Source organism: Stylophora pistillata, chromosome 5 (genome assembly GCF_964205215.1).
Source record: "Stylophora pistillata chromosome 5, jaStyPist1.2, whole genome shotgun sequence".
In the NCBI taxonomy this organism is placed as follows: domain Eukaryota; kingdom Metazoa; phylum Cnidaria; class Anthozoa; order Scleractinia; family Pocilloporidae; genus Stylophora; species Stylophora pistillata.
This window is the reverse complement of record NC_142523.1, coordinates 30,632,392-30,647,102: the sequence shown is the minus strand read 5'-3', so window position 1 is coordinate 30,647,102 and position 14,711 is coordinate 30,632,392. Positions and strand designations below refer to the sequence as shown.

Here is a 14,711-nt window from a genome sequence, read left to right as displayed (position 1 = left end):
CGAAGATGTTCCGAAAACTCCGAATGATATCCCGAAGAGTTCTGATGCAACCCTATCTCTTGCGCTATGTAATGCACCTCAGTCAAAGACCACATTATATCAGGAGACACTCGAACACTTCCGAGGACGTCTTATAATTTTAAGTTTTTGCAAAAACTGATCTCCAGTACTACTTCGTACATTACTTTAGCTTAGGTTAAGCCTATACACACGCGATTTGCTGTTGAAGATTTTCGATTTCCTTCTTCTGGTCTTCAGCAGTTTTTGTTAGATCCTTGTATTAAAAAAAACTTTAGTATAATCTCAGAGCTGAGCAAAGAGTTTCCGGCAATCTGATTGGTCGAGCGGTTCCTTATATGACGTTATATAAACCGCTCCACGCGGCTTATATAAAATGTTCAAATAAAATGTTAATAAATGTTACTATAATGTTATGATTTTAGAAATTTCTCTGTTGCTCAGTTCTGAAATTATACTAAAACAATTATTGCCTGAGGCTCGGTGAATATTGTCTAATAATCCCCTCGACTTTGTCTCGGGGATTATTCGACAATATTCCCTTCGCCTTCGGCGAATAATTTTTAAATATTAGAGCATGCTGTAGTTTGTTTGTTTGCTTGTTTATTATTATTTTATAGAACATTAAAAGCAAATTTACACAACCCGCATATAGCATTAGCTAGTCTTGGCGGGTATTAGTAATAAATAAGTAAATACTACACATTGCAAGCTAAAGAAGTTTCATTACCACAACAAACTAAAGAGATTTTACAATAAACTAAAGAGATTTCATTAATATAATATTATTGGGGTTATAAGCCATGCATCAGTTTACTACATTATAAGCTAAAAGATACGTACAATTGTCATACAAATTAAATGCAATAAAATTACTAGTGAGTTAAAACAAGACATAATAATCAAATACAGTTGGGGAAGTATTTGCAATGCTCTAACGCCAAGCGCCGGAATGCCTTTAACACTTATTGAAGGTTTCATCCTTTTAAAAGATACCGTAGAAATTGGAAACAGTTATATAAAGAATTATTTATGAGGAGAAAATTCAAGCGACATAAATGCAATGGAAACTACATTCAGGTACATGATATATCTCTTTCTGAAACAGGGTTGAACCCGAAATTCTTTAATATTCATATAAGCACCCACCAAGTGTCCCTATTCCTTAGCCATACAGCATCAATAACCTTAATCTTTAGATTGTCCTTCCAGGATGGCTGACTAGAAGATTTTGAAAAATATGAAAAAAGAAAATTAAACACCGGCTTAAGTATTGAAAAAGAAAACCCCGAAGATTTTGCATGAAAGGGAAAGAGTTTGTGTATTGCAAAGAAGAGACTTTGGTAAAGGGGAAAGTAGTTAATCAGAATTTTCCTTTAATGTCTTTAGAAGACTTAACAGAGACATAATCTTAGTCCAACGACTGCTGACCGGAAGTTTATGCCCATTACCGGAAGTGATTTTGTGTTACAGTATTATCCGCTGCATGATCTGTTTCTTTAACCTTTTTTCTTCACTTTTTCCGCAGCACTCTGCTAAGGGGCTGTCACCTCGCATTCTGTGGACTGAAAATGCCACAAAAAATTTAATTTCCACCTTACTTTTTACAACCTGCCGCATATCGCTGACTCATTAGCGAACTTTTACATTCAAAGAAAGTTTAAGAAACAAACTATCTTACAGACCTCGTTCTCGGCTAAGTCCTCCGAAAATAATTTTTTTTTTTAATAATAGCTTTGTTTGAAAACCAGTTACAAACTGTTTTGAGGAATTTTCCACTGCGTTAGGAATATGTCCGCGCTCGCTGGTTCAACAAACACCTAGGAATGTCTGTCGTTTTCTTCACTTTATTACAGTCATACTTTCGCTCATCTCAACCGTTGTAATCAGTCTTCCTTAATGTTACAAAATTACCTAGTTTTATTGCTATCACAAGTAAACGCCCTAGATACGTACATCCGACCACAAACCTAAACTGTCAAACATTCATCATTGTTTCTTAATTCGTGATCTAAGACTTGTGCACGACACTTATTTCCTTAGCGTTGACTGCTTTACCTTGTTCGACACGAAAATGACCGAATATAATCCGATTACAATCTTTAACCACCACTAGTGATTCGTGACAGGAACCAAAAGACCACAGCTGCTATTCGACACGGATGTGCTTGGAACACGCAATACACGTTTCTGCATGCAAGCGCACTTGAATTACAAGAAACAGACGTGCTTGAACCTTATTTAAAAAAAAAAACTGTAGGAAATGATACTTCAGCTTTTCACGACAAACTGTACAAATGTTAAATTTACCTGTTCTTTAGTAGCCTGGATCTCTCCTGAGAAATAAAAACGAAACGTGCAATTAATGAGGAGAAAAAAAGTTTTCTTTCGGCAAAAAAATAAACTTAAAAAAGAAAAAATCGGCAATAACAGTACAAAATTCCACCAACCTTCTTGAATTGAAGCCATTGTCGGTCAACACTCTTTGTTACTCTCCTTGATTTTAAATAACTTCGCAAAAATCAGAGAGGAAAATCTCCCAGCCCGATTCGCTCAAAACGCAGTCGGATTCTGAAAAAAAAAACATGTAGTCATGACGTCCTGGCGTTGCAATGGACTTCATATGCCATATTAGGAAAACGCAGGGCTTGCGCGAGCTTGTTGTCACGTCATCTTGATAAATTGCTGGTAACGAAAGGTCTCAAATATTACGATTTGTAAATTAATGACATTTTATGATCATCACCCCAAGCTCGAGGGTACTTTCCGTAGGGTACGTTCAAGATGGATATCCAGACTCTATTTCGCTTTATGCATGTCAGTTAAATTTCGACGCCTCTGTTAACATTTCCTTTACTTTGAATCAAAAGTTTGTGAGTTTTCTTGATGGATTTTATCGCGACTACATCAGTGCAATTTAAAGATTCTCGTTTCTAGAATAAAGTATTCGTATTTCCAACGAGCGCATATACATATTTATTACTCAGACGACAACACACTCCCGCACAGGCCTGTTACGTCAAACAGCCTCAATTTCAAGTCTGCCTGGAGTTTCACCTGGTGCTAAGGTTAATGAAAAGCTGAAAGATAGATAGAGGAGCTGCGAACACCATGGCCGTATTAGAAAAGATTATTCCTCTGTTTCTCACAATTTTAGCAACAGTGAAGGCTCAAGGTAAGGGTAAATGTGTATTAAGAACCCTATAATAATATAGTGGTGGCTACGAAGAAACTTTACTTGTCATGCGAGAACTTCTGAAACAAATCTCATTGTGCAAATGAAACTTGAGAGGAAAGCCACAAAAACATGCCGGTTTACTGAATGCAGAGCTGGAAATAACAGTCGGTCATCGGACATTGACCGACAAAACTTTGAATATGTCCGGCCAATTTCACATTATGATGGGACATGATGTCCGAACATTTCACCGACACAGAATGTCTGAGCTATATTGGAAAGGTAACTCATAAAGCAGGGGTATTGCAAATAAATCGCCCTTTAATGCCTTGCGTGCATCACGAAATGCTGTTAGCATTTGATATATGTACCCTCAAGTCTCGCACGGTAATGCCCTTTACAATGGCAAAGGCTGGTCAAAAAAATAGTTATAAGTTTAATGTTAACTAGTGGCCTGTTCAAATGATTTATAAAACAAGTTTTATTTAATGACTACGCAATAATTTCAATAGTATTAATTGCCTTTAAGCAGATGCTAGATGAATGCGCAAGAAAAACAAAACAAACGCTTTTCGTCGATCAGTCACGTTGCAAATATTGGCTGTCACTTTGTGTTCTTTCAAGGTAACGGAACTTTTTTCAATTGTGAAGGCGAAGAAAAACCCAAGCGATTTTATAAAGTTTTTGCATGTTTGGTCAACTCTGAAAACGATTGATGTAAAACAAGATGTGCGCGAATGACATATGAAAAGGAGATAATAATCTGCACGTGAAGTTGCACTAGCGATGCATAAATTATAGACTGCACTAGCGATGAATAAATTATAGTCTGCGGTAGCAACTCGTAAAAGTATTTTTAATAAAGGATAAACTTAGACTGGACAAAATATTTTCGGGGAAAGGATTTGTTTTCAAACTGTTTGCGAAATTAAAAGCTGAATTTCAGGTCGCCAACACCTGTAATGAATATTTCGTGAGGAAATAAAGTCTTGACCAGCCAGACAGCGCGTCGCCAAGTGTTTATTCATTAACATTTAAATTACTCGAATTTACGTCTTGTATTCACAAGTGAAAAAGGTTAAAATAGTAATGAACAAATCATTCGGACCGGTTTATTCATAACCAAATAAGGAAACACGTAACGTGACAAGTGACGTAGGACAACTTATCGTAACATCTCCCTCTTTTGGGGCAAGCTAACTTCCAAAAGTAAACATATGAACATAAATGAAATGTGTTCCAATTGAAAAGGAGATGAATAAAACAAAATTTAAAAAAAGTACAAAACAAAACAAATGGAACTTCATACAGGACTGAAAGTCGAAAGTCCTTATCAAAGTTACTGTCCAATAGTCAGTTTTTCTAACTGATGAAGACTTCGAGTTCGCTTGAGCTGAAGTCAATTTTCATACGATAAACTACTCAACAAGGTCACTGAACCTCGAGGGTGGCTTTACAACTCTGTGCGAGTTTTCTTCAATGGAACAGTCTGTGGTGTCAATATTGGCTTCGGTTCATGATTAGCTGAATTAACATCTTGCTTTGAAGGCTGGTTTACATTCTTTGAAAGCTGGCTGTCACTGCTTTCAACTAGTTTGTGCTGTTCTGCTAATGGTTGTGCAGCTGGCTTGAGAAATTCCCGATTTCGACGTAATATTTGATTGTCTGAACTAGTTTTTACTACATAGGACCTGTCTGAAACTTCTCAATACAGGCGCCGGTTTTCCACCTTTGATTCCTCTGAAGAGATGCCACTCTTATGTCTTGCCCAACTTGTAATTCTGGTAGGGTGCGCGACGTGCGGTCATGGTACCACGTAGCCTTTTGCCTTTTCAAATTAAGCTCTGCATTAACATTTTCCGGAATCTTGGGGTACCGTAGGTTAGAAGTTAAGGGTAGTAAGGTTATGGTGCGTCTAGACATCAATGTCTGTGCAGGGCTACTTTCGAGGGACTCTGTTGGTGTGTTGCGTTGGTTCGATAGGGCTAACTACGGGTCTTTGTTGTCGTTGAGAGGTTTTCTGAACAAAGACTTGAAAATTTTCACAGCAGACTCTGCCTTTCCGTTGGATCTGCGATGATGCGGGGAAGACGATACGTGAGTGAACTCCTAATCGACTGAAAACTGATGGAACTCATGGCTTGTAAACTGAGGAGCGTTGTCAGTAGTTAGTGTGTCTGGAATGCTGTGTCGGCTGAACTGTTCCTTAGAATAATTCAATCACGGAACTGGAAGTGTTTTCCTCCAATTTCGGCACTTCCTTGAAATCTGAGTAGTAGTCAACAAGCACGATGTATTCTTTGTCATGAAATCTGAAATGGTCAGCAGCTGCTCAACTCCACGGGCGGTTAGGAAGTTCATGGCTTTGCATTAGAAGCTTCTGATTTTTAGCATAAAATTCGTTGCAAATTGAACATTGTTTGGTTTGGTTACTACCTTTTGCATTCATACCATGCTAGAGTACAGTGTCTTTAGCTTTACGCAGGCAAGTTTCTACTCCTAAATGCCTGGAATGACTTCTGGATTTGACTTCAGGTCTCAGTAACTTAGCCGGGGATGACTACTCTCGAGCCTTTGAAAAGAACACCATTGTGTACTGAAAGTTCGTCGCGGAAAGAGTATTACTCCCGGATCTTGATTGGTACATGATCTTTCTGCATTGGCCATCCGGTCAGAATTGTGGTTCTTAGTGTCCCCAGAGTATCGTCGTGACTTGTGCTACGCTGCAATTAATCCAGTCTTTCTGGCGTGACCTTCAGGGCTTGCATAGGTTTATTTATAACCAAATAAGGAAACAGGACTTAAGACATTGCTTTTATTTTTTCCCGGCATATCAGTTTACTATAAAGTACTGATATCGAACGAAAAAAAATACTTCAGTGGAGAGTTTCCGTGCAGTATCATGAAGAAAAACTGCATAATGAAGTGATCATGCTCAAGACTGATAATGAGATAAAAAAATTAATTGCAGTTCTTGAAAATCATTATTCTAGTGAATTTTATCATGCTAAATAATTTTAATGAAGTTTTTGTTATATCCGGAATAATCAAGGTCGAGGTAAGTGTTATCAGATGAAGCCGAAGGCTGAGGCTGATAACACTAACCGAGACCTTGATTATTCCGGGTATCACAAAAACCGAATCCAATAATTGATTCATCATACATTCTTTTAGTATTTTCCGAATCTTTATCTTCAAGTAATTTCTCAATTTCTCCCTGGGTCGATGAAGCGAATGGAGAAGCTATTCTTACTTCGCTGTCCGTGAACTTGACATTGCTCCACCGGAAATCACGTATTGCGCGCGCAACCTACAGATTATTCACTAATCTGTAGGTACAGATTAGTGAATGATCTATAGGTTGCGCTGTTTCCCAGAATTAACTGTAGGCGTTTAGCCAATGAGAAGATAGATGGTGACTACAATGTATAATAATGCTAATTAATGTCCGGTCAAATCTACAAGATGTCCGATCAAAATAAAGATTTGAAAGGAAGTATGTTCTGTTAATAGAGAAAAATTACTTTCAGCACAGTGGATGTGTTGGTGAAGTTAAATCAGTGCATTCACCTCACCTGAGGCTGAAACCTTTGAAGAGAACCGAAGCTTTCGTCCAGATGATTTGCGATCTCATATCAGCATTGCTTTTTAATTTCTTTGAAGCTTTGTGAGCGTATAACTGTCGTAATGTACGAATAAATTTCGATCTCTCGATGCATTTTACGAGCTTTCTCTAGCGAAAACCTCGCAGTTTTTTTTCTTTTTTTGTGGTTACAAATGGAAGGTGGTGTCTTGAATCTTATATGTTGATTTTGAAGTTTTAAAAGTTTAGGATGAACTGATCGCAAAAATCTAAAAGCGTGACTGAGTACTATCACCACATACGTAATTGTGTTGTTTGTTCTACGAAATTTCAGTAGCTCGTTGGCCTTAAGATCGTATACATGAATTTGGAAGTGAAAGATGTTTGAGGTCGTATTTGTGAAATTTAAGACTGTTTTTATGCGCTAAGAATTTTTACGCCATTACATAGACTTTAAGATATACTAATTTGAAAATCACATTTTTTTGCTGTGCTGGAATTCTGAGATCGCAATATTTTTTTGTCAAAGCGTTGCTATAGTCTTGCTCAAACTTTTCATGTCATGATGGATTAAAATACATGGTTTCAGTGTGGCAGGGACGATTTTTAAAAAAAATTGTCATTGAAAATGACACAACTTGCGATGTTACTGTTTTTGGATCTGTGTTTGGGCAGTTACTAAATAACAATACCTGATAACGGAATGATCTAGAAATTTTTATGCGCGTTATTCGAACTTTGAACAAAAAGCAGTGTGAATTATTTGGAGTGATCTACTTGTGCACTTTGCCTTACAATTTTTTAAATATCAATTAGAGATAGCTTAGGTATGGTTACATTGTGCGTTACAGCTTCGTAAGGTACAATATGGGCAAAAATATATTACAGCTTCAAATTAACATCTGTCCGGCCCCATGCAGAAAAGCACCCCAGTTTCTCATTTCTAGATACAAATATACATGTACATGCAGTTTAATAGATGTAAGTGTACATTTTTTCTTTTTCGTTTTTTTTCTTTGTTTTCCAGGGGAACCACCATTTGCAATTATAGAACCTTTCCCAGAGAACATCTACCTACTAGAGTACAGCTCAGCAAGCGTTACTTGCATTGCATTTGATGCATCTGGTAAACTTCAACCAGATAGAATAGAGTTTCATAGGAGAGATGATCTTAACCGATACAGAAAGTTAGAGGGGGATAGATTTTTGTTTAATCAAAGAACAGAGAATATAAGTGAGTATATCTTTGTATTACAGATAATGTATCTGGCTCTAGAAAACAAAACAAAACAAAACAAAACAAAACAAAACAACCTCTGGATCTCAGACTTTACTCCCAAAGCAGGATTCTTAAAATCGTCATAAATAGTGTGAACGAGGTTGAGTCATGATTTCCCTCCTGAATCATATGTGACCCATGAATTTTATTTCCTTAAGTTTGTCAGAATATCAAGATTTTCCTGAAACCTCGCACATATAACAAGAGAGATTTGAACTTTTCCTTTCTTGGATACTTGATGCCATGATAATTTTTTATCAATTTGTGCCTGGAATGGGATCAGGACCCCCCTCCCCTCCCCTCCTCTTCCCTCCACCTTCCCTTCCCTCCCCCTCCCCCTCCCCTCCCCTCCCTCTCCCCTCCCCCTCCCCTCCCCCTCCCCTCCCCCCTCTATAATCTGTACAGTACAAAGCCATATTCTTCTCCTCCTGCAAACAAGTTAATTGCTTTCGTTGTAGGAGGAAACATTAAATTGTACACTACCATGACTTTGAAGAATGCAACAATTCAGGATGACAGTCAGTACGGTTATCTTGGAAGCTATGAATGCCATGCTTTTGCGAAAAATGGAAGCTCAAAAAAGAGGCATGGCTTTAGTGTTAGCGTTATTACAAGTAAGTCTATGCATTTCAGATGAGATTTCACTACTTTGTACTCTCACATCATAAATAAGTCTATTATGTATGTCGTGTCTATCCACATAGTATAGAATTGAGTAAAAATAAACTGTCAGAAAACAGAAGGAAATGCAGGGGATGGGGGTAACTTTTCTGAAGACTGGCATCTTATTGAGGGGAAAAACACTACTGCTATCTCCTTTAAACCACTGAGAATAGGATGAGCTGTTAAGTTGTAGTGTGGTTACTTGCCATTGTTCAGAGTCAAAGTTCCTGTTATTTTTCACTTTGAATGTGCAATTTACATGTAGGGTGAGTGATCGTCAAAAAGTTATGCCCTCATCTTAAATGGCAAAGCATCTTTTTATAAAAATCCTTTTGCAGCAAAATATTTCTATAAGCCATCTCCATTCCAACTGGGAAACAAATTGTATCTGTTAACAGAAAAATCTATCCACCTGATGCTTGAGTTTTTGGCCAATAATCTTCATCTTTGTAACGGCTGCCACGCCTTTTGCCTACTGTTAAGAAGACGTTAACAAACTTGTGCACGCGCGACTCGTGTGTGCGTGCTTTGAGATTACGAAGTAATATCGTAAGCAAATCACACGGACCCTTTTTTAACATTGACGTGTGTGATTTTTAGAGGAGAGTAGTTGAAGTTTTTAGTTTATCATTTGGCGGTTTGCTTAATGGTTGTTGTCATATTTACCGTAAGACTACAGTTTTCTGTGTTAGAGTAAAAGTGTCTGTTTGGATTTCCCGTTTCTCTTCCGAATACCTACCTTATATTGAAGTTTGTTTTGGTTCAATTCTTAGAAGCGGGACTGTTATGTAAGTGCTAATGTTCCTTTCCTTGAGCTTATATATAGTTCGTTTGTGAGTTTGTTTGAGGTTTTAGCTAGCTTTGCATCTTGCCTTTATATCTATTGAGGTTTTAGCTAGCTTTGCATCTTGCCTTTATATTGGAATCTTTGGAATGTTGGTTTGTCTATTCGCATTTAGCTGAGCTTCTTCCTTATAAAATCATATTTCAGTTTATGATAAGTACTTGGATACCACGACTACGTTAAATAAAACGATTCAAGGCTTGTCCGTAAAATATATCCTCACTTCATAGTGTGTCTTCATTTGCGAAACTCATAGTTGTCGAAATTTTGCTTGGCTTGTGTCGGCCACTACAATCTTCATGTAATGGTTTACACATTCTTGCATTTCAGGAAATGAAATTCCAACAGTGAAAGTCTCAGTTTCCAGTGTTCTTAATCCAGATGATGGCATTATAATATTCTGTAACCTAACTAGAAGAGGAAATGAAAACAGCACCCCACTGAAGAGGATTTCCTGGTTTAAAGATGGGAAGTTGTTGCAGAGTGTGCGGAATCCAGATCCAGATGTGAAACAGGACTTTTTAGCCCCACTAAAGCTTACAAAGGTTGATGTCCAAGACGGGGGAAAGTACACCTGCCTTTTGGAAGTAAAGCTGAGGCATATTAAGGAGTACAACGTTACAGATTACACAGTTATTAAGAGTAAGTACAATGAACTATTGCAGCAAGACCTCATAAGTAATTCTTGTTACTGTCTGCCATTCAATTCTTCTGCTAGCTGTTACTTCGGCGAATTTAGTAATGGATCAACTAATAATCCCCTTATTGATATTTTTCTTTCTTCTCATGACTTGTCAGTGTGATTTTGTATTCATTTGATACTGTGAAGAGAAAGTTCTGTCTTAATCACTCACGGGAGTTTAAAGGGGTAAAAGAGCTGCATTGTACATTTTGTATGGCCACTAAGAATCTGCTTGGGCTAATAAGCATTCAATCAATTCTGTAATACCCTGCTTGTTAAAAGCCATACCATTATTAAACAAAAATTAAAGTACCCTGACTGCCAATAGCCATACCATTATTAAATAGAAAGTAAAGTACCCATGATGAAAACACAGTTTTATAATTTAATTTATCTCTAGAAATACCTGTATCAGCATCTGATTATCTGATTAGAAATGTAAATCTCTCATCATAGCTAGTTTAGAAAATTTGTTATAATTACATCATAGCTAACACCTTTAAACTGATAAATTGCTTTGTATGAACCTAGTGATCCCAGAATATTTGTTGTTTAACTCTTGTCATGAGAAGGAAAAAACATCTTGCTTCAGTTGTTGGCTGAATAGACTGAGTTTTAAATTTGTATGGAGAGGTTACATTGCAGTCACTTCTGGGAGTTGAAGGGAAAGCATTTGGTCGAGTGAGACATTTTCCTTGGTACAGCATACCTGGGAAGGTTCATTCAGCTTTAGAGATCACAAAATTTTAAGGCTACCCAGTACAGTGTCCTGGTGAAATTTCAATGGCCCAATTTTTACATTACATATACTGTACATAGACGGCATGTCGATCTCTATCTGCCATTTTTTCCTTGTAAGCCAAGGTAAATGTGCATGTATGTCTTGTCGTTAATCAAAGATTGCACCCCTAACTTTGACAATTCAAGCCTTACCTGGTCATTGATTTATTCTAGTTGCACCTTGGCTTCCCAAGCCAAAGGAAGACATTGAAGAGAAGGCTTCTAAAGGAAGCGATGTGTCATTTGAGTGCGCTGCACAAGGATTTCCTTTGGAGGTAGAATGGAAGGTGAAGAAGAAGAATAAAGACACTGTTCAGGCTTGCATAAGTAAGCTTTAAAGATGCTCATTTCATCAAGGGCCCCTTAAAAACAGTTCTGAGCACAATCTTTGTAGATTGGTCATCATCTGCCAATATAAGTTATTTATTATCTTTATTTATTTTTTGTGATCAAACAGAGACAGTCAGAGAAATTATCTGTTCTGGACTAAATGAATTTGTCTAACTTTACCTTGAATAAAGGCTGATAGTTTCGAAAGAAACTGTTTGGGGCTGCGTCGGTGGGAGTAACGAAATAATTTGGACTAACGGGCTAACGCTCGAAACGTCAGCTTTTGGAATCGTTACGGTGGCCAATTTACCACTTCAACTTTGTTGATATATCCATATAACTTTACTTTGGCTGTGTTTCTTGTCAGATGGATCAGGTGGACACTACAAGATTCATCAAGCCACATTTGGCCCATCAATTCTGACCATATCTGGAGTGAATTATACCGATCGTGGATTTTATTACTGTTGTTTTCCTTCAAACTGCTCCCAAAATGTAGAAGACAAATGCCAGCGATTCATTCTTCGTGTCAGAGGTGAGGCTCAACGTGTGCTTCGATAATTTTACTTGCCTAACACTTTATACCCTAACACCGACAACATCTAGATTCTTTATTCTCTCCTCTATACATTTCCTTTTCTACTGACGAGGAGAATTTGTCAAAAAATCAAGAAACTCTTTAGTTGGTGATCATTTCCTTAGTTCTCGTCACCTTGATGTTTGATTCAGGGTGGTCTTGTAAGGAGAAATTACATTCTATGTGTAGATGCTTAAGTTTCTGTGAGGGGTCGGAGGATTATGTCATGGTTTGCATTTACAATTTTGTTTTCCTCAGAATTATCACTGTCAGCTGCATTTACATCTAGTAGCAAACAGGTAATGTTATTATTATCATTATTATTAGTGTGATCATAGCCATTGCAATTTCCTCAAATGGGATCAGTGCTTTTGTTGCTTTATTTTTCACTTATTATTCCTTTGCAGGGTTGTAATCGGACAGTGTAATCAGATGGTTGGCTGTAATCAGACAGCTAAAGCAGCCAATCAAACTAAGTCCACTCAGCTTAGATATCCACCAATGCCAGACAGAATTGATCGCAATAACCATAGCAACAACCATGCTTGTACTTACAGCTTTACTTTTGAGATTGACAAATCAGACTCCTACTCCGCATGTTTGTCTGATTTCGTTAATCACTGGTACGATTACAGACCCAATTGGAATCTAATTGGTCATTTTACCATTATTTATCATTATAATAATTATCATTATTAAAAACTAGATCATTGGATAATGCTATTTAAGACGTTTTATTGGCTTAGCCATTATTGTATATGAGCCAATATACCATAATCTACAAATATGGTAAGCGTACGCGTCAGCTTAAAATCAAAAGGGAGCTAAAAAATCCGGTTTCTACTTACAAAATAATAATTTCTTGGGGGCGTTTTTAATAAAACAATTATTCCACTCGCGCATGTTGGATATGAGATGATTATAGTCAACTCGGCGCTACGCACCTCGTTGGCTCTCTATCATCTCATATCCAACGCGCGCTCGTGGAATAATTGTTAATGGTTAACACCACAGCGTACACTATTGAGCTATGGATGCACTTTTTTTTTTTTTTTGTTTTAATACAGCATTGTTTATTACACTTACACATGTACTTACACTATAATTACTTTTTACACCATGTTTAAACTACATTAACTTACACTACTTGCAATACATATATAACAATACAGTTACACTAGTCAAATTTAATTACAGTTGATCTATTTACCACATTATTGTTTGCATGTTATTTGTCGAGTAACTACTGAGAATTGTGTTTGCTATTTAAACTACAAGGGAATTGATTTTCCAGAAATTAATAAACTGTTAGATAAAAAAGATAGCGAAGAGGTCAAAAGACAATACAATTTTATAACGACAGAAAAAATTTCCATTTGTTCCTGAACTCCTTCTCGTTATTACAAGTGACAGCAATATATTTTTCTAGATAAATTTTGTCGCGCACAAGTGAGACGAAATCATCGAAACGGCAATTTATGGTATTTAAAGCGTTAACATATAAAAAATATTTGCCTAGAATAATGAGATGGTTGAGGGCTAAACAGTAGGTGTGACAGCGAATAATTCCGAACATAATCTCCAGTTCTGACAGTGACAGTTTCATATTACTAGAGGTTGAGTACCACTCCTGGAATCTATTCCAAAAAGAACTTGCTTGCTTACAGTTTATAAACAAATGCCAGACGGTCTGGTGCTCAGATGGACAAAACGGACAGGAGGGCGATGCAACTTTTTTCATTTTATGTAACAAGCTATTCGTTGGTAAAATTCGGTGAATAATTTTGTATTGAAACATTGTCAATTTAATTTCTCTCGTGGCTTTGAATGGTAGGAGGTAGATTTTGTTCAAGTCACTTTTCTCGATGCCAGACATTAAAAGTTTTTTCTCAGAAGTTGGTGGCGGTAGATCTTCGAGGTTAAGCAGGATACTGTATATTGCTTTACATGAGAGTGAACAGGTTGAGGTAGGAGGCGTAACTAGGTCTTGGGAATTTTCTTGCAATAGTTTTTTCCAATGTCCCGCGTGCATCATTACTCAATAGTGTACGCTGTGGTGTTTACCATTTGTTAATTGTCATCATCTTCGGCATTATCCATATCACTATGATTATCAGTAACTATATTAATACTCTTTTGGTTATTTTGACTATTATCAGCATTTTAGTTCTTCAAAATCCCAGTTGCTTTCATTTGATTCAAATTATAATTGAATGATGGCATTTCTTAGCACAACATATTATGTGATTGCAAGTTATACTACAGGTATCACAGTCCTAAAAAGTCACTCAGCCTCCCGTAGGTTTTGTTCAACAAATGGTTTGACCTGTCACTGTTATCTTGTTCTAATTTGAATATATCGACAAAGTTGAAATGGTAAATTGGCCACCGTTACGATTATAAAAGCTGATGTTTCGAGCGTTAGCCCTTCGTCGGAACTGTTATCATGTTGTTTCATTGATTGCTTTTTTTGTTTTGTTTTAACAGATCCATTGGGCCCTTTGTGGCCTTTTATTGGTATCGTTGTTAAAGCCCTTGTTCTTTTGTTAATCATCTTCATTGCTGAAAAGCGAAAGAAGGATGTGATGTCGCACAAACCTTATTGAGTGATTTTTACCATGATATCTCTAATTATTTTTAATAATTACTGTTCTTCTAGACCCTTCTATCATCAAGCGACTTCTCGTCCAGTTAATCGTTCCAATAAAACTGTATTAGTTGTTATGTTTTTTTGTATACCGCTTTGATCTTCTTCTTTCCATCTACGCATTTGCAAT

The 14,711-nt window shown here is 37.0% G+C and overlaps 1 protein-coding gene and 1 long non-coding RNA gene across 3 annotated transcripts; one reads left to right on the top strand and one right to left on the bottom strand.

Annotated features, from left to right (window-relative positions):
• Window positions 1–331: 331 nt before the first annotated feature.
• On the bottom strand, window positions 332–2,749 carry LOC148731406 (uncharacterized). The gene is made up of 3 exons (XR_016001671.1): window positions 2,469–2,749; window positions 2,329–2,354; window positions 332–1,583 (listed from the first exon to the last, which is right to left on the bottom strand). It is a non-coding gene; the product is annotated as an uncharacterized LOC148731406 (long non-coding RNA).
• A 306-nt stretch (window positions 2,750–3,055) lies between these two features.
• Window positions 3,056–14,660, top strand: LOC148731405 (neural cell adhesion molecule 1-B-like). 2 transcript variants are annotated; one of them, XM_088761115.1, is made up of 8 exons: window positions 3,056–3,193; window positions 7,807–8,013; window positions 8,517–8,672; window positions 9,896–10,207; window positions 11,202–11,354; window positions 11,725–11,892; window positions 12,193–12,233; window positions 14,422–14,660. In XM_088761115.1, exons 1-8 carry the CDS (start codon window positions 3,130–3,132, stop codon window positions 14,482–14,484), a joined length of 1,164 nt encoding a protein of 387 aa, XP_088617241.1. In that variant the 5' UTR covers window positions 3,056–3,129; the 3' UTR covers window positions 14,485–14,660. The 2 variants fall into 2 exon arrangements, with proteins under 2 accessions (XP_088617241.1, XP_088617242.1); XM_088761116.1 differs by lacking the exon at window positions 14,422–14,660 and adding an exon at window positions 12,342–13,829.
• The last annotated feature ends 51 nt before the right edge of the window (window positions 14,661–14,711 follow it).